Genomic DNA, 20,722 nt, shown 5'->3' on the forward strand with positions numbered 1-20,722 from the left:
TCATGGTCCAATTCATGATGGTGATCAATGATTTTTCTGAATTGATATTTCATGTGCCGATGTTCATGGGTTTGTGCCAAATATTATGTAACTGTGACCACCATTTCATTTTTTATGTATCTTAATTGAGCCATTGTCTCTGCTCCTTTTTGATGTGCCTTGTATGTCATGTACATACACCACCTACCTATTATTTTTGTATTGTGATCTCTGGGCTAATTATAAGTAGTAGTTATAGTCCCTTGAATAGATCTGCAATCCAATCATATTTTTCTTCATCCTTGTCAACTTGAAATAACAAAGTTATATATAAAATACACTGACCATTTGAATCGATATAGGTTTATGAAGTCATCGTCAAATGTTTAACCTTGCTTATAAATTAAGAGAAAATTTTATAGCAAGTTATGAATGGTGATAAATTACCTTGTTCATTGGTTCATCCTGCAAACTTAGATACTAAAAGGGAAAACTAGTAAAACGTTTCATAAATATTTTCTGAGAAGGCTAAGAAAATAAATGACTTCAATTAACTTGACTGATGATGATTTATTGACAAAAATGCTGATCAGTAAAGTTAATAATAATTGTTTAGTTTAAGTTTCCAGCTTTGTAGTTCAGTTTATTTCAAGTCTAGTCTCGTGTGAAACTTTTGACCCTTTACTGACCAAGCCATTTTCAACCATATACTACATATTGATAGTCACTATTTCTTTGAATTCAGTTTGACCATAAGAAAAATATACCTTGCTCTTCAATTCAGAGGCACCCAAATATTTTTCTAGGAAGGGCTAGCAGTTTCCATTTCTGTTGGCTTTAGGGTAAAATCTCTTCCCTCTGCAATTGGATCATGTTATTGTTTTCCTTTCCTCTTCTGAAGAGAGTATGCCTACACATCTACACCATAATTAATGGAGCCACTGTTGAGAAGAAATAGCAAATGCACACTGTGCTTGTCATGTAGGCATGATCAGTTAAGGATGTTTCAGGGTTGGCAGTTTTACTGTGAAGCCTTTATTGAATAAGCTCAGATATATTCAGTATTAAAATATACCCAACACCAATAAAACTCCTTAATACTTGAGGAAAAAATGTATTTATTGAAGTAATTTGAAAAATCGTTTGTTCTGCTTCATTCTCCTTCAGAGTGAAGGCTGACAAACTCATAACACAAGGCATTCTTTAAAATGAATAAAATAGTTATAAAAATGTTTTCATAAACATTTCAATAGCATTGTACAAAGAGATGTTTTATTGTGATGGGCATTTGATGAATGGGAGGCTAAAAATCAGTCATTTCTTATAATCATTAATTGAAAAAAGCATTTTCATGATTACATAAGTAGGTGCTAGATAGAATTTTGGGGGTTCAGGCCATATCCCAGAGTAGAAAAATACTTTTAAAATTACTACCATTTCTATCATCTCAAGACAGTTGTGTTACTTTTAGAACAGTTTATTATGGAGCTCTTTTTCTGAATTTGGGATCTTATTCTAGTAATATGAAAGGAGATTTTAAAAATAATTTTTTTGTGCAGTGGGGTAAGATTTTATTCTATTGTTTCAGGCTTCACTTCGTGGAAGTAATTGATATCCATTATTGAAATAGAAAGAAAGACTCGTACTTTTCCACAGATTTTATTATACGGCACGACGCGTTTCACCGACTTGCGGCATCATCAGGTACGTGATGATGCCGCAAGTCGGTGAAACGCGTCGTGCCGTATAATAAAATCTGTGGAAAAGTACGAGTCTTTCTTTCTATTTCAATAATGGGTAAGATTTTGGTGACACAGTGACTGGAGAATTGACAAAAATTGTTGTAATTCTTCGCTGGCTTGAAAGTGGAGTATGCATTCTAACATATGAATGCTTTGCAATATGAAAGTGTGGGGGCCCAACAGGAAGGATGTTCCGTGAATGAATAAAGGAGTCTACTTCCATTTGGAACACTAGGTCCCAGTTTGCAGAGTACCATTAGGAAACCAAACAAAATGTGCTTCATTCTTAAGATTTTACATTTTGAGAAGAGAGGAGTTTGTCCGGACATGGCGTATAAGATAAATCTAAAATGGCTTGAATTCTAATTGCTAAATTCTTCTTGACACAATGTTCTCTCCCACTTATCCCTTCTTATGCCTCCTCCAACAGTCAGTGAATAGGGTCTATGCTCACAATCTGGTGAATCCTTCCCCTTCAGCCACGTCTCCGATGTTGGCCGCACCACCTCCTACTCCACAGCCCTTCCCACTAATCCCCCTATCCCTCAACATCATCCTTGCATCCTCCACCATCCACAAATGGGTTTTTAAGATTTTCTGTTTGCATACCTGAAGATGAACAGACTAGGCACTGAAACTTAAGTTGTCAATAAGAGGAAATACTAAGGGTTTCGCTAAGCCATGAAATGCTTCCACACATTATTACTGGGAAATTATTCATATATCAGCTGTGTAATCTTCTTCTCAGGTTCTGGATCCCTTATTATGATTATTTTTACAAATCACTATGCCCTGGCATATTTCCTAAATGCCTTAAAGAATCCAAAGTTATTTCTGTTTACAATGGGTAAGGTGACTTAAAAGAGGCCTGGAACTATCAACCAAATGCTATTCAATGATAGATAAAAATCTTGGAGAAGCTCTATTATACCTGGCTAGTTACTTCTTCGTCATAAAGCCTGCCAACATCGTTTTAGAAAAAATATATCATTCTTATCAGCAGTCCATAAAGCACTCTATTTCATTTTATTGACAAAGATGAACCCATTATGTTTGTTTGAAGATTTTTTGTTTCGCTGACAAGTTCAATAGTGACTTCCTTCTAGCATAAGCTGATAGAATAGGTATGTGAGGGGTATTCCCAATTACTCTATTCAATTATTTCTATATCATTAGTCTCAAACCATTTAATCCATGTTGAAGGTGTTAAATATTAGACTACTGCCAGATCCCTATTCTGTGGAGCTCTAATAGACTGTTTTAGATTCCATTTATGGTCTAATTTTATATGAGTGGCCATCCTAGTTATCATGCCATAATATAACTGAGCACTCAAAGGTCATTCTGTCAGCAGATGATGCCAATGTACTAATCTTTTCTGACTATGCCTGTGAATGCCTGGTTCTACTACAGAGCTTTAGTAATCATATGGTGTGCCATAATAATAATCTGTATCTAAATTTAGAGAAATCACTAATCATGTATTTCTCCTGTTCTCATTAAAACCAAAATGGCCTGATGCATGATATAAATGGATATCCTACAAGGCAGACCTACAGTACGAAATTCCTTGGGATTCAACTTATCCTCCAATTTATCTTGGGGTGAGCACAATCTAAATATGACCAAAATATGAGTTCCACTTATTTCCTGGTATTTTTTCTCAGATTAACTGCCAATGGCAAGGTCCTTCTCACCTTATATTATAGTCAATTTCCTACAAATTTTATATCAAACATTTTCTTATGTGGATCATCTTCGATGATGATCAAAATCTTCAGATTACGGAAAAAGATGAGTTGACCCTCTCCTCATTCAGTTCACTTGCAGGCCAATATTCTTAAAACTCTTCTCCTCTTTTGTTACATTCTCACAGAATTGCTACATATTGAGCTTAACCCCAAGGTGTTGTTAAAAACTCTGATAAGTAACTCTCAGTCAGTGTATTTATGATACTTTTACTTCTCCTAAGAGGTATCAAGAGTTTAAGTTCATTCAAGTCAGGAGTGAAGCTGTTTTTCCTCTCAAAACTATTATTCACTTGACAAATATCATCATGACCCTTCCATTTGACAATAGTCTTCCTGCATTTTGCACTGTTTAATCTGTTTGTACTTGTTCTATTTATCAAATCCTATATCAATGTATAATGTTATTTGGAGAATAAAATATTAATATAATTATATTACACAAACAATTAACATCCAACCTTCTCGTCCCACCTTAGGTTATCAGCTTATTCCTTCCTCAGATTTTAATGTTTGGTTGAACTTAACAATTACAGCACAATTCCCTCCTCCCCCAGGACAGGCCCAACAGTGCCCCTGGGAAACTTTTCATTCCATAAGCCAAGTAAATTCATTGGAACAAGCCCTTGGGAAATTAAGTCCGGAAGGGTAGCAGGTTGCACACTAGCTTTGGACATCCAGTTAGTGGCTTTGCATAACTGTCTCCTGTACAATAGGACATGCTCATGTTCTGCCCATCACATCTCGTTTACACTTTTCTTATAACAAGAGGATTAGATAGGCACCACTCCATTTGTCCTCTCTGATGTCAAACTCCAGCTGCTACTTCAGTGAGAACAGATAAGGCGCTTGCACATTCTCTCCAAGCAAATGGAGATCTGGGAGCACATCAGTTGGATAGCCTTTTTTTGCCAGTAAAGGATGTCATAATGGTAGAACATATTTCCATATCCAATAGAAGTCCAGATATCCTTAAGTTCAGCCCAGAGCCAGTGTCCATTTCTCCATAAACTCATACATAAAGATACTTCCCAAATAAATAAACCATTGGATGACTGACTATGATAACCATATTGTCACTGTTTAGAAGGACATAAAACAGGAAAGCTATCATGGGGTGAGGGAATTAAGACTAATAAGAAAAGAATGGTGGGCTGAATTAAACCAATCTTAAAAGTGAACTACTGATGATGATGATTAATACTATAATAATTCCTGGCTAATTTATGCTGAAAAATATATTTTTGTGTACTACATTATAATTTCATAAACTCAAATGGTAGAATGCCAGATTTTGTCTGAACCATTTTCCAAAAGTGGGAGGAATATTGAATGCTTAGAATCAATCTAAATTATTATTCTTTGGGAAAAATGCAAAAAAACTATGAATAAAACAATCTGGAATTAGATTCTTATTGTTGAAATATTAGCAAAATCATATTGCAAATATTTCACTTTTCTACTGAACTCTTTTTCACCATTTTGAATTACTTACGTAACTACTTACTTAAAAACCATGGCACAGTAATCAACCCGAAGGTTGGTTTGGTAGGTGAGGGTAGAGTTCAACCAGTACTAAGCCCAATGGCATGTGAAATTCACACTTTAAGGTAGGGGGGCCAGTGCCTTTCCCTGTGCTGCCTATGATTATCTAGGAAGATCTGGTACCTGAAAAATCACACAGCTTGTGTGGAGCTGAGGGTACCCAGAGAAGTTTGCCCGACTATCAAACCCACAACCTCCAGTCAATAGCCCAATGCTCTACCCCTGGACTACCGTGGTGCACTACTCACTTATATGCAGTTTTTATTGATACATTTTTCCCTATAATTTAGGTTTGAAATTCTGTTTGTTATCAATGTATATTACAATTAGTTTTTTACTCAAACTCCTTCTTAATATTAGAATGTGTGTATGAAAATAAGTGTGGTACATGCAGTGATTAGCTGAGGACATTTTAGAGATAGACTGTCAATTCCATTCGACGAAAGCTGCAATTACTGGAGGCTTGCAAAATATTTAAATATGTTTTTTGATATGCAAATTCAGTCTATTGTAAATAATTAATTTGATGACTTTTAAGTGTTCAAACCATTAAACATGACTCCTTGTCCTCTTACTATTCTGATCCCTTTTGACATTTTCTCTCAAAATATCTCCCACAGTTTCAAAAGAATGAAATTTAAAGCAGATTGATATTGAACGCTTTGCTTGCAAGTCAGATATTGTAGTTATATTCTAGAAGAGGTATCTTGTTACTTACCCCACGGCTTCACTGAAACAAGATAATTTTATTATTTCTCATTTCAGTTTATACTTACACATAAGGATAAGTGGTGAGTTGCAAAGGGAGGGAAGGAGTGGTGAAGATGGATTTGGAGCTCACCAATTCTCTCCCAACCCTCTCTACTCCCTCATGCGTCTTCAGCTGCAAAGTCCATTCTTTCTTCTACATTGGCCAAGTACCACCTTCAATATCCACATTGATTACCTCCAGCAACCCTTTTTCCTCATTAGCCCATCTACCAGTTTCCAAAAATGCCTCAGCCCCAATATTTCTTTCAATGACTGCTTTAAATTTTTAATGTTTACCTCCCTCATATGCACAACAGCATCTCAAAATCCTTAAGGTGGCATGCATTTGGCTTCTAAGAGCATGTTCTGGGTTTGGCCTGAACCAGGCTCACTTGGGAATACCCTTCACCGCCTTCTTCTTTTATAAAGGAGGGGAGGATTTCCAAATTTTGAAACCATCGTCCTCAACCTCCATGCATATTACCTCCCATTCTGTATTAGAAAGTCCTACCACTTCCTTAACTTACCAAATTCAATCAAAATTCCTCCACAAACAAAAATTCTCATGGCCACTACAGAAATTATATCTCTTTATCAATACATACCACACAAATGAGGTAGGAATCCTTCCTCTCTCAAATCCATACACCATAAATTCCGTCCTCATCTGACATAACTTGTCCTACTAAAAATGCCTCCACATTAACAATAGTTTTTATCTACAGACTAAAAGTGCCATAATGGGGACTTGCATTGCCCCAGTTTATGCCAATCTGTGTATGGCCACCTATAATTAAACTGCCCAAAAACATAGTCCTCCAACCACTCCTCTGGGCCTGCTGCATTTTCCTCCTTTGGCCCTACGGACATGATTTGCTCTCCTCCTTTTTTTCTTCTCTGAACTCTCCTTGTCTATCTCCTTTAATTCTTCCCTGTCTGACTCCACTATCACCTTTTAAGATGGACTGACCCACCAAACAACCTATTTAAATGTTTGCATCCAGTTTTAATTACCTTTTAGCTTCAGACCCCTGTACCACCTAAAAATATTCACATGAAATGTCCGCATGACATGCACATAAAATTACAATTGTTATGGGTTCGAACATGACTTGCATCATTCTGCATTAAAGCAGGACTGACCTGCCAAAAGGAGGATGTCTGATCAGTTCATCAAACAAAAGCTGTCACCAAACCTTACAGTGTGCTAAAAAATTTTTCAACAGCCATAGGCTTACTGATGCAGACAATAAATTTAGAGATCTAGAAAATTATTAACAAATCCATGGGTACCCATAATTTACAACAAGATCTTCAACTGCATGACTCCTCTGGAAATTCAATTCCAGATTACTCTAAGATGGCCTCCATTCTGAATGATTTCTACCTATCCCATCAAAATCCCACAGTTTCAGTCAATTCAGCTTATTATTCTCATATTCCTAACATGTGCAATTCATTATATCTATACCCCTGTTCAGCCATGGAACTGACCCACATTATCAATAAATTCTCAAACAAATTTAGTTCTGGATTAGATGACATCCCAGGGATAGTCATAAAAAGGTCATTTAATACTATTAAAGATCAGCTTTTATTCTTAATTAATGAATCCCTAAAAATGGAATTTTCCCAAGCCCTCTTAAATCAGCAAAAAAATAGTCCCAATATACAAAGGCAAAGGTTGAAAAATGGTAATGAATTCTTACCCTGTTGAACCAGTTGTGGAAAATATTTTAAATAGTTTTCTATCATCGTCTAGTATCATAACTTGAAACATATATCCTATTATCAACATCTCAACATGGATTTAGAAAAACAAGGTCCACTACAACAGCCACATATCACATGGTGAATCAAATACTTTTAGGATTGGATAATAGAACTGAAACTTTAGGATTATTTTTTGATTTCACTAAATCTTTTGACTTCGTCATATAAACTGAAATGCTGCGGTATAAGAGGCACATCCTACAAATGGATTGAATCATATCTAAGTGAATGGCATCATCATGTGGAGCTCTCAAGAAATGGCTCCAAATTTGTTTCTCCTGGTAGAGAAGTAACACTGGATGTTCCTCAGGGTTCTGCACTTAACCCTAATTTATTTTTAATTTATATCAATGATCTACCAGATAAGCTCAAGTTCATGAAGGGAATAGACCTATTATTGTATGTGGATGGTACAAATATTATTGTGTCAGCCTCCTCAGTGGACAGTTTGACAGAATGAGCAGCTGAAGTAGCTAAGATTTTCAATGAATGGTATCTTCTTAACATCCTAAAACCCAATTTAAACAAGCCCAGTCTGATTTATATCACTAATAAAAACAAATTTTCCACTGCAATCCCAGTAGATGTAGGAGTAAGCATTCCCCAAAATTCCATCACCTAATTCTTGGGAGTTATCCTGCATGGAAACATGTCTTGGGAGGAACACATTTTCAAATTAGGTAGAAAGTTAAGTTCTCTATGCTTCCTCATTTTAGAAAAATATTAGATATTCTGTAAATTTAGAGGTCCTTCTATCCATTTACTACGGTGAATTTTATTCTCGTGTTACTTTTAGTATCCTCTTCTTGGGTTCCTCTCCCCATGTGGGCATAATCTTCAAAATCCAAAAGAGGATCATACATATTATAAGCAATGCTCCGAGCGATACACCATGTAAACCTCTCTTCAAAAGACTTGGTTTATTACCAGTACCTTGCATTCATATATTTAATGTCATCTTGTATGCAAAGGGTAATATTTCTCAGTACAAGTCCAACCACGATTACCATAGTCACAACTAAAGGACCTGCAATGACTTTCACCAACCATGTGTCAAAACACACAATACTGCTCATGGGCCCAAAGATATGGGCTTAAGGTTATTCAAAAAACTGTCCCATGAAATCAAATATGAAATAAAGGTACCTATTTTCAAGACAAAGCTACAAAAATGGGCAGTAAGAATCTTATGAAAAGTTCCAAGGGTGAGCAGTTGTAGACCTTACTTTAAAAGATTTAACATTCTAACTCTTCTCTGTTTGTATATATTTTCATACCATAATCTTTGTGTAGCAAAACAAATCCATGTTCACTATGAAAACCAATGCTGATGTATATAGGTATAGCACAAGATGCTGTAATGACCTTAGGATAACTGATCACAACTCATCCATGTTTGCTAAGAACTCTGGATATTCTGGTTTGAAATTCTTGAAAACACTACCTAGAAATTAAGGGATTTTTTTTGTTATTTAGGGCCTTAGCCATATCAATTCCTTTGTGAGCATCAATGATATACAGTTCATGAATTCATATCCTGTTCTCTAGGCAAATGATGTTAATCATAAATAACGAAGATAATCCTGTCTCCAGCTTTAGCTTTTCTCCAGTCTCAGCTCCAGATTTGTTTTGGTTTTTACTCAATAAATTCACAGTTTTATTTTGAGAATATGTTGACTATGTATTATCCATGCTGTGATGTGTGCAAAGAATATGAGCATACAATATGACGTGTTCCATGCATGTTAAAAACGTCTTACGGGAACCAATATTATTATAGTATCAACTGCCCTAGATATAAAGGGGCAGTCCATTAAAAACTTGTTTGGCAAGTAGTCTTCTATGGCATTGAGACAATAATATTGAAAGCAATACAGTTGTGGCGCTTCTGTGGAAAGATGACAGTAAAATGGAGAGAGACAGCAAAAGTGAAGAAGCACTTGTTGGAGAAACTGATGGAGAACACCAGAGGGTGATAAGAACATCCCAATTTACAATAAGCAGAAGATGGAAAAAGTCAGAAAAAGGTATTATGTGGGAATGAAAAGATCGGCAGGTAACAAAATTATCGAACATTTGATGGAGAGTGGCAACAAACCAATCCTTAGATCGATAACTATGTAATATGCAGTTAAATTGTTATATTAATATACAATTGCTCATAGTTATTATAGAATCACTTGTTATCATGCCACCCATTCCACGCTTGTTAAACCTATCCTGACTGTGCCATCATCTTCCAGGTGCATGTTTTCCCCCTTCTCAAAAGCACAACCTGAACCACACGTTCACGATCGCAAAATTATACTGTACATTAACCTGCAGCGCATACGGAGATTTAGCTGTGTACATAATTAGATTACATAGAGCGCGGTTAACAGTGTATCTGTCAAGGAATAACTTACCCTCGGATTTTGCAACAAAAAAGCAGATTTTTCATATTTTACAATAACCGCCATCCTTAATTACATACTGCGAATACTAAGCGAAAGACGTAGAATAATAATGTTTCAAATTGAATTCCATCCCAAAAAACATTGCTTGTTATTGTGACGGCGACTGCATTTTTACTTAATTGCAAAGATTATGTAATCAATACAAATGATGCCCAAATCCTAAAAGAGTCTACCATCCCCGAATGAAAGTCAATATTTCAGATAAAAAACTAAAAAAATCTTTAAGGATAACACCTATACACAACATATTAACGGGAAGCTATTTTTAAAAATAATCAGGTACCTAATACAAATATACCTGGTAAAATAATAATTACATACATGATTAAAAAAATAAATACTGTTTAATTTTTAAAAGAATTATACAAATATAAGAATTATACAAGTGCAGAAAAATTCAATCACGCCATCGGTGATTACATTGGAGATTACAGCATTTGTAAAACGTTGTCATCGGTTCGTCCGCGGATCTTGTTTGGATTTGCATAAAATATGCCCTCGGATGACTGCATTTCGGACAGGTCTCCTCGGTTGAATCTACATTCGCCCAGGCTTCGGCACCGCCCAGAACATCGTCACATTCCTATAGAGAAGAAACATTAGCACCCCCAGGAAAGAATAATCACAAATAATGTAATGAGAGGTTTTCTCACTTACCTTGGGTTTTGTATACAATCGACGAGAAAACTTTTCGGTGATATTATATATGTATGGGCATGAGAAACAAAAGTATCTGAGGGAATTTGATCCTTCTTCAATTCGCAACAAATTTGCACACAAGGGGCAAAACAACAGCATTTTTTCACGCTCGGAGCTTCAATGGAAAAGTTAAAAACTACAATTTAGCGTAGAGATGCAAGTGACACGAATGGCTTTTCATCAAAAGCTTTACATCCAATATTCTCAAATGACAATCATGAGCAAAATGTTTTTTTGAATCACTAGATTTCTCCAGCCTCTTCGAACGTGTTTCACTGCTCCCACTGTGTGCAAGATCACTTCAAATGGAATGCTAGGAATGACAATTGGAATGCGAAATACGCTTGGCTTTATGGCTTAATCGGATTGGTGCCACACCGAGCTGCAGCGAATGTCGTTATATGTTTGATAATTTTTTAAATGTGATTTTGGATAAGTCAGTTGCCGAGTAGGAATAATAAGTGGTGACAATATATTTGGATAATAGTTTATCTTTCAGTAGACGTTTATTAAGTTCATTTTATTGTGTAGGCTATTATATTAGCGTCTCAGAGGACTGCTTCGAAAAGGAAAGAATTTACGTTGACACATGTACTACATTTTTATCACATGAACCGGGTGCTAGTGATGTTTGGTCGGTTTGCGTATTTAGTTTTTGTTCATTGACACGGAGTCATTTCGTTGTGTTTGATATGGCAGTGCTTGAGTTTATCTTTACAGACTTTCAACCACTGGTTGATGCAGTTGTGTCTAGTAGTTTTTTTGGTAAGTTTAGTTTTACTTAGTTAAGCATGTTATTTTGCCTTACGTTTATTTTGAACTATGTTCGTTGCAGGATGTGAATCCAAAGTAATAGTAAGTGACGTGCAAACAGGACTGACAGAAGAAAGCAACGGGCCATGTGGTGACCGGTTTAAACTTGTCATCCCATTTGCTGGGCAACAAATTGCGTGGAATGTAGTTCTTGATGCTCTTAACCCTCATTTTCCCCCGGACTTCTGCTTTGATGATCCATCGTTTCTACCATGTCCCAGTCCAGAGTTTCTGGAAGAAAATGTTCCTAGTCTATCAAATTGGAATCTCGAAAACCCTAATGCTCTCCTCCAAGTTATCGAAGAACTGCTATGTCTTTACAGAAAGCACCAGGTAATTTCACTTTTTAGTGCATTTTAATGTTAAATTTGCTCGATTCAAACGTCAGTAATAATAATATAAGTGTTTATTTAATAAATGGGTGTGACCATCCTTTCCCAGAGTGAGAAAAAATGACGATACATATCATTTAGAGCATAAGACAAATGCATAAAACAATTACATCCATAACAATTGTAGTGACAGGATTAGATTAAATATTTTTTAAAGTCGTTAAATATATCTTTTAAATGAGGTCCAGAATAAGTTGAAATTTTCAAATCGTCAATTATCAAGTCGATTTCGCTCATCAGTGGTAGTAGTAGTAGGGGTGTATTAACATTGTCTCGTTGTATGTGTATTCTTAGCTCACGACACGTTACAAATCCCTTATTTGCAGATACTGATCAAGGCACCTCTTAAAGGTTTTTTGGAAAAGCAAGTTAGTACACTTCTGTAATTTCTAACACAATGGTTGGGGCATATAACTTCGAATAATATGGCATTCTGACGCAAGTAAAATTTTCTGCACAGTGTAAAGATGAGAAATGAAAATACATTTGTACATTTTGATATAGTGCCATATTTATATATAGAAAGCTCTCTTAATTTAAACTGATTGGACAAGTGCAAACCCTGTCTGCTACTTCCCTTATGTGGTTGAAATCATTAATGCATGAAAATAAGAAGTCAAAATGATTGAGAAAAACTGTATTTTTCAATGTAAAAAGAAAGCATTTGTGTAATTTATTGCCATAATACATTGACTACACTTTTTCAACTGTTCCTCTTGGAAAATAATGTAAATTTCTGTCCTATAGTTTCAGTTTTTAGAGTATCCAGTAGCTTGACCATAATTGGCCACATTATAATGAATCTGCACTTAATCAGTTACATCTATTATAAGAGGTTTTCCTTATAGGTTTTCATAAGGATTACCTAAGTTCTTGATCTTTATGACTCATTACTTAGTATATTTATTGTTTGGGAAAAATAACACCATAGAAGTTTCACAGTTTAACTCATATGTAAATCCCATCTTTGGTATCTACAAACTTCACACTAGACTGAAAAGACAAAAGTAAATATATTCAGTTTGATCATTAGATTCACTGCTAATTCTGGAATTTTTTATTTTCAAATGTATCAGTATGTACATTTAAGTAGCTGAGCCCCAGATCATCGTGTCAGTTGCTTTCTGCCATCATTAAAAGGTTTTATAAAAAAACTCATGAGTTAGTTAATGTGGTATTATTCCTCTTGATTATGCCTGAAAAAATTAGTGACGTCATTCCCTTCATTTCACATTCACCAAATCTTGATCAATTATTGGTGTCATTTCTTCTACCAGCATGTTATACATATATATGTTTTGTTCCTTCTGGAGTGCTTCAGCAAACTCCTCATGTTGAATCTGGTGCTTATTTGGTGGCCAGGAAAATAAACAATGTCATAACAGCCATCTACACATATTTGTACATTCAGCAGGCATGTACAACACCATGTCCATGCCATACCTGCCATGGCCTTGGGTAACAGAGAATAATACAGAAAGGCAGGACACATTCCAAATTGTGCATCCAATACTTCAAGCATTAGTCCATTCTGAATCACTTTGATACTTGTAAGTGAATGATGCATATTTACTAATTTGACCCACTAATACAAGGTCTTTTAGAAAAAAATATGAGCCTGGTGTTTCTATGGGTGAACTGCTTGATGGATTACAACCAGTGAGGTGTCACCTTATAGCGGTGTCTGTGATGAGTAAAACACCACTTTGCCCATGCCCTATCTCAACTTCTCTCCTCACAACAGCTTGCTGTGCAAATTCTTTTGTCTGTAAAAATGAAGCTATTGCATGTGCATTGAATTTTATTTTAACTTTGGGAAAAGTACAATTGAATCTAATGCAATGATTCAAGAGGTATTCGGCAGTGAATCTTTGAGTCTGCAGCAATGTTGGGGGAAGGGGCCATCTTCCCAATGTACCAAAAAAGCTCAGATATCGCGAACGAACGTGAAGGTGATGCTGACCATTTTTTTCGTTCGGGAAGTTATTATTCACTATGAATATATGTCCCCAAAGGACAAGTAGTGAATGGGCAGCACTATATATAGCTTATGAGAAGGTTAAGATACCCTATGTCGCAGAAGAGACAGCAAATTTGAGAAAACAAATCTTGGTGCTTTTATTAAGAAAATACACCAGCGCACACATTATTGATTGTGGCTGAGTTTTTGGCCAAAAACAGTACAACAGTGGTCTCCCAAGCACCCTACTCTCTGGATCTTGCTCCAGCAGACTTTTTCCTACTTCCTTAGTTGAAATTCACCTTGAAAGGATGCTGATTTGAAACTTTTGAAGACATCCAACAAAATTGTACTGCAGACTTACTGTACAGACTGTACTGCAGAAGGCTATCCCAAAAGAAGTGTTCCAGACTTCATAAGCTGGAAAAAACATTGGGAGATTTGTATTGGTAGCCAAGAGCTGTATTTTGAAGGTGATAAGCATGATTAAAGGGTTACTAATAAAATCGAGTATTTATTCAAACAGTCTCATCATTTTTGAACAGATCTTGTACACTGATTTGGGGGAAGACACACAGAAATGGAAGATATGGAGGTCCACCATGGTTATGTCTGACATTTGATAGAACAATCAATGATGATGATATGCTGTGTAGGCACCATTTTTTCATCTTCCAAAGGCTCTGAGCTGGTCCTTGCACTTATTTGTTTTAAATTTAGATCCCATCTTTTTTTTTAGAGAAAGGCAATACAACCATTTCATCAGTTTCCAACCTAGTGAAATGTTTAGTCATGGGAAATGTGAAGTATGCTTACGATGACCGATCATATAATGTAAGAAATTCTCCTCAGAACTTATTCTTTGAGGTCCCAATAAAAGTGGAAGGAAATGAACTACCTACCTCCAAATAAGAAAGTAATGCATCGTGGATAAAACAACACTATCATGCTCCTTTCGGTTGAGTTCCTGTTCACTCCGACTTACCATAAGAGATACAATGACTGAGCAGAGGGGTGACATCCCCATTAGCCCAATGCGTATAGATTTCACAATAGAACTACATGTGTTATGAAAATAAACATGCTGCTTTTACGTTGTATACATTATTATGTGTCGGGGAATTTTTTAGGAAGTACTGCCAAGGAAGTATCAAAGTTCTATGGCTTACTACTTACAGCTTGTTTCCCTTATTTCAAATGCTGCTAATCTATGCCTATCATCTTGTTTCAATTACCATGTTTCCATGCAGTACAAAACAAAACCAGAAATGTTACAGAAATATTTTGTCACTAAAAATTAAGAAAGACTTAATTTTTACAGGTATGTTTAGTGTGTAATCACCTCTGCCACACACCTTAGTGGTGGTGGGCAATTATCATGTAGATAGATAGAAGCTGAAGGTGCCTTGTGGCATCACCTGGACCTGAAACCAGGCCCTCAAGTCAATAGCTTGGAGGTCTATACACAGGATTACTCTCCCCCAGAATTTAAAAATAATTTCTGAAGTAATTGTTGCATAGGAGTTTAAAAAAAATGAAAATTTTATCCAGCAATTTTCACTCCAGGACATTGAATGGTAGCCACCAACATTAAAATTTTGAACTCAATAGATTGATGATGTAAATGAGTCATTAGAATTAATAAATGAACTCGACCACAAGGGCAGATTCTTGATAGTTTTTTAACCTTAAAAATGTAAAATACTGTGAACGAGAAGCATTTGATGCCAGTGGTAATTTAATTGTATTTTAAAGTTTTGGAAATTCTTGGATCCATTCAGACAATCTTAATGTTTAATTTTTTATGTACTTCCTTTTTATTTGGTGTAAAGTTCATTTTAAAAGGCTCTTTGCTGGAAGATATCTTAAGGTCATTAATAGAAAACATCTATTTTGAAGAATAGGAGACAGAAAAATAAAATACCAAGTTAAGTAACAAACCTCTCCCAGTGGACTGCAAAACCTCACATGATGGAAGGGCTTGCACATTCTCATGTACCCAAGAGCTCCTAAGTTTTTTACTTGGGCGCTGTGGGGAATGGACCCATAATTAAAATGATTACATTATTTGAATTATTTTACAAAACTAAATTGTAACCAAAAGTAAAAGAAGAGTTAATTTTTGGTGTTTCATGCCTAGTGTGTAATCATCTCATGCCACAGACCCTATTGGTGGGTATGAGGTAGGCAGATAGATAGGTTTTGCTGGGTACCATGTCAAAATCAGTTGTTTTGCCAGAGAACATTGATGCTGTGTAATGACTAGTAAAGGAAGATTGTCATGTGACTTATCATGAGATTGAGGCATCCGAGGGGATTAGTATGAAAACCATGAATAAGATATTGCATGAACATTTAGCTTTGAAAAAAAATTGTTCGCGTTGGATCCCGCATAATTTGACAAAAGCTCAAAAAGATGCTCGTGTCAATTGGTGCAAAGAAATGCTCAAGAAATATAATCATGTTGCATCAAAAGCTGTGTATAACATCTGCACAGGTGATAAATCGTGGATCTATCCATATGAGCCTGAAATAAAATAGCAATCCACTGTCTTCCAAGTTGAGCCAAATCTGACAAAAGTGATTCGCGTACGAAGCAAATGATCTCCTGTTTCTTCGGAAGAACTGGACATGTGGCCAACATACCATTAGAGTAACGTAGAACCATGGATTCTGAATGTTACCCGAGCATTTGTTTGCCAGAAGTGCTTGGTGAAATATGGAAGAAGAAGCGGCAACGAAGGATCATTCTTAATCACAGCAATGCAAGCTGTCACAGATCGGCTGAAACAACTACCTATTTGACTGGCCAAAACGTAAAATTGATGGGTCATCCTCCGTACAGCCATGATTTAGCACCACATGACTTCTTTTTATTCCCGTTTATCAAGAAAAAATTGCGTGGCCAAAGTTTTTCAGTGCCTGAAGAAGCGGTTGATGCATTCAAAAACCATGTTAAGGAGGTACCTCTATCGGAGTGGAAAGTGTTATGAAAATTGGTTCAAGTGCATGCAAAAGGGTATTTACTATCATGAAGAATATATATCGAAAAACATTAAAGCCATTTTCAATAATGAATTACTGTCTTTTCATTATTAGGCTGAAATTATAAATAGCAATCCTTGTAGCTAGATAAAGGATGCAGCAGTTGATCGTCATTGAAGTGAATGAATGGAAATCTTAATTCCGAGTTAAACATATCCTGCTACTGTGTGCGAAAAAGAATTGAATTAGTTTTTCGGACTCAAAAATGTCCAGAAAAATAATTTCAAATTGGACGTAGGGTATTTCTATTTTACTGAATAAATTTTTACCTAAAATATTTTTTTTGTCGCAAAAAAAATTTACTTCCAAAAAAAAATTAGAAGCCGATTCTACGCACTACTTCGCATGATTGGTCCCCAAACTAGGAAACAAATTAATTTGGGGATCGAGATGGTGCGGGGGCTAACGTACTGGCTTCCCACCCTGAGGGCGCGGGTTCAAATCCCGGCGGTGTTGAATATTTTTCAGAGGTATCTCGATCCCTACTTGAGGTGCTTTGTGGAGGGCACTTTGAGTGAGTACGCCGTCCGTCGGATGGGACGTTAAACTGCGGACCCCTTGGCGCCTTTCGTAAAGAGCAGGCTAATGCCGACGCCGGGTTTCTCTCCACCCTTCATCCTTTCCTGTCCATCCCCTATGGCGCAAATGACCTTAGCTGTCGGTCGCCTCCCCTTAAAACTACTACTACAAATTAATTTTCAGATTCGTGTATTATTTGGATATCGCTTCTGGGAGCCTAACATTCTTCTTCCAGTTCATTGGTTTACTTTGTTATTAGTGGATAATAAGTTTTTTATATTTTCCATAAGTAATAATGGGGAAAGCATTGTTTTTGTGAAAAAATTCCACCTTGGAAATTACTGGAAATACATGAAAACGAGATAGCCAAGACCATAAACTTGATTGGCACTATGTTTGTAAAGGGGGGAGGTAAAAACCAAGTGACAAGTAAGGGGAAAGATAGGGAATGCGCCTTAGGTCACTGGGGTGTGTTTGAGAAACACTGACCCACGTATACCTCAAATCACATGAAAAGTAAAATTAATAAAAAATAAAACAACTTTACAGCCACTCGATCACTAGGATGTGTTAAGGAATAACAGTCACTCTCGTGAATTGCATCCACACACACACTCAGGGTTTGCAAGGATATCTCCTATACCAGGGACCAGTTGTACTCACATCAACCAATCACTTAAATCATATTTAAAGTTCTCCATCATGAGTCCTAAGGTAGTCCTCTTGAATTTGGCACACTATTTACGTTTCATTTGTCCCACTTGTACTTCAGTAACACCATTTTAAGCTGAAGAGCGTTTCTTGTGATGTAGAGTGTTTTTTGAATGTTCTGGGAAAAATGAGCGGTGAATCTACTCCTCGTGATTAAACTGTTGCATAGTGTCAGCCCTGAGACCAGGGCTAATGTCATTCCTGAAGATGAGAAAAATTCTCATTACTCATAAATTTATTAAAATCACTTGTCTCATTGTCAAATAATTATGGCAAGGATAAAAATTTCAATTCCTGATGAGTTAAATAAGGTACACTGCATAGCTTAGCTGTGGATCTTAGAAAGTTGATGGGGTATATTAACATTGAAAGAGTTAAGTATCAAGAACAATTTACCAATTTAAAATATTTTATCCTTACAGCCATTGCTTATCTTTTTTTTGGTGATGTTTATCACATATATGTTTTATCTCTCAAAACGAAAACTGGTAATTGATATATATAGCAATGACTCCCTGTGCATATGAGGGTTGATGTTTTTAATTATTGGGCGAGTTGGGCAGGAAACCATGTCATCTCATTTGCTGTCATTCAATGGTTAGCCTGTTTTGCATTAGAGTTCATGTGCTAAATTATGTAATTGCTTTATCTGACTGGGAACATGTAAAATCTTTGGTGTTTGATAATCAATTTGAACTACACTTTCCTTTGCAGGTGGACCAGTTGAAAAAATATTCCCGCTTACAATTTGAGTATACTTCCGTAATCAGCCAAGATGGTATCTCTGAAGAAGATGTTGAGGTACTTGTGCAATGCAAAGACAGAAAGCAAATGGACCAAGATGGTCCTCCTCCTGTTCACTTTTCGATACGCCTCCCTGTGGACTACTCATGTCTACCTCCAGAGACTGATTCATCACCAGTTTTAGGGCCAAAAGAAGCTCTACTCTATGTTACTTTCCCAGCATCAAATGAGATTGGAGCTCTTCCTAAAAGAGGAGGACCAATACTGAGTAGATTCTCCCCAAGATTACAGTTGTCTTGTCAGTTGGAACGCAGTCTCTACTATCCTTCTTTTCGTGTTCCATGTTTTCCACCCGGTCGCTGCCTAGTTGACTATGTACCAGCAGTGATTGAACTATTGGATTCTGAGGTCAAGTCTGTTTCCAATAGTTTCAACTTGAGGAAGGACTTCCTAGCTGCTCTATTAATAGTCTTTAGTACTGCTGTTCTGGAGTATGATGCTCTGACATTCTCAAAAGCATGTATTTTGTATGATGATGGTGTACTTCTTTGTTTAGTTTACATTGCTCTTCCACCAAAATTCCCCAAGGACAAACCAATTTATGTTTGGCAGTCAGTGCGGCGCATGCCCTATGGGAAACCGTACACATGTAAGGTAGAGGATTACCCTTATAGTCCTCGTTGGAGTATGACTGAGATGATGTTTAGGCTGAAAGCATTTATGAAGGAATATGCTGTCAACTTTTTTCGTCAATGTTCATAAAAAAGACATTTAAATGACAAAATATACTTTTATATTAATTTTTTGTTTTCTTTCATGAGGGAGTCTATAAAGCAATCTAGTTTTTATTGGTACCTATGAAGGAGGATTTGTGTTTGTTGCTATATAGTATGATACTTACTAAGGCCTTAATTAGGTATTTAATTGCTATGTATATGTTTCTATAACTGAAAATTCTTCAGAAGTTGTTGATTAGTTTTACAGATACATGGTATAAAATTAACCATATTGATCCATGTATAACTCTAATCATTTGTGATGATTATACTGTATATTACTTACGTTTTACACCATCAACCTGATGGTTGGTTGGAAAGATGAACGTGGAGATGAAGTCATACTAAACCCTATTACACATGAAATTATACAGTCCAGTTAGGTGGTCAAGTTCCTTTTCTGTTAAACATATGGCTTCCCATAAAAATATAGAGTGAGCATTAATCTCACTGCATTGGCGTAGATGGGGTTGGGTAGATGGATCATCAAGGACGTGCATAAGAATGTATATTAGTGTTCTACATCACTTGCTGGAAGTTGAAAGAAAAACTTCAAAAAAATTATGTACACAAATTACTATCAATTGCATAAATAGAACAATCCCCAGTAATATAGAGTGGATGTAAAAAAAAATCTAAGCCTACATTCTAAATAAAGAGTGAAATCTTAAAAGGAATAATGAGACAAATTTTTATTCAACCATGGAAAATTTTCCATGCAATGTCAGAAATGTGTTTCTGTGTGTTACCTCTAATGGTTGGCATCATTTTGTCCTTGTAACCCATTCATAACTAGGGGGATGTGATAATCCAGAGGGTAAAGTGCTGGGCTACTAATTGGAGGGCCCAGTTTCGATTCTGGGTGGCTCTTCTAGGCACCATCAACTTCACCCAAGCTGTGTGATTTTTTGGGTACCAGATCATCCTGGGAAACCATAGGCGGCACAGGGAAAGGAACTGGCCCCCTTTCACCCTGATGTGTGATTTTCACATGCCATTGTGCTTAGCACTTGGTGAGCTCTACCCACACTTACCAAACTGGTCTTTGGGTTGAAAACTGTTTTCATAAC

At 36.3% G+C, this 20,722-nt stretch overlaps 2 protein-coding genes across 2 annotated transcripts; one reads left to right on the forward strand and one right to left on the reverse strand.

Annotated features, from left to right (window-relative positions):
- Window positions 1-10,318: 10,318 nt before the first annotated feature.
- On the reverse strand, window positions 10,319-10,989 carry Polr3K (RNA polymerase III subunit K). Its single transcript, XM_071585356.1, has 2 exons — window positions 10,651-10,989; window positions 10,319-10,576 (listed from the first exon to the last, which is right to left on the reverse strand). Exons 1-2 carry the CDS (start codon window positions 10,789-10,791, stop codon window positions 10,391-10,393), a joined length of 327 nt encoding a protein of 108 aa, XP_071441457.1. The 5' UTR covers window positions 10,792-10,989; the 3' UTR covers window positions 10,319-10,390.
- Window positions 10,990-11,071: 82 nt separating this feature from the next.
- Window positions 11,072-20,331, forward strand: LOC139687965 (BRISC and BRCA1-A complex member 2-like). The gene is made up of 3 exons (XM_071585343.1): window positions 11,072-11,457; window positions 11,528-11,838; window positions 18,847-20,331. Exons 1-3 carry the CDS (start codon window positions 11,385-11,387, stop codon window positions 19,636-19,638), a joined length of 1,176 nt encoding a protein of 391 aa, XP_071441444.1. The 5' UTR covers window positions 11,072-11,384; the 3' UTR covers window positions 19,639-20,331.
- The last annotated feature ends 391 nt before the right edge of the window (window positions 20,332-20,722 follow it).

This window comes from Hetaerina americana, unplaced genomic scaffold, assembly GCF_022747635.1.
Source record: "Hetaerina americana unplaced genomic scaffold, ioHetAmer1.1.p SCAF_1, whole genome shotgun sequence".
NCBI classification, from domain to species: domain Eukaryota; kingdom Metazoa; phylum Arthropoda; class Insecta; order Odonata; family Calopterygidae; genus Hetaerina; species Hetaerina americana.

Bases quoted from the DNA above. Each gene is read 5' to 3' on its own strand.
- Polr3K (XM_071585356.1), bottom strand. From the start codon at position 10,791: ATGCTGTTGTTTTGCCCCTTGTGTGCAAATTTGTTGCGAATTGAAGAA. The intron at 10,577-10,650 runs GTAAGTGAGAAA...TCTTCTCTATAG, and splicing joins GATTGTATACAAAACCCAAG to GAATGTGACGATGTTCTGGG.
- LOC139687965 (XM_071585343.1), top strand. From the start codon at position 11,385: ATGGCAGTGCTTGAGTTTATCTTTACAGACTTTCAACCACTGGTTGAT. The intron at 11,458-11,527 runs GTAAGTTTAGTT...TGTTCGTTGCAG, and splicing joins TGTGTCTAGTAGTTTTTTTG to GATGTGAATCCAAAGTAATA. The intron at 11,839-18,846 runs GTAATTTCACTT...TTTCCTTTGCAG, and splicing joins GTCTTTACAGAAAGCACCAG to GTGGACCAGTTGAAAAAATA.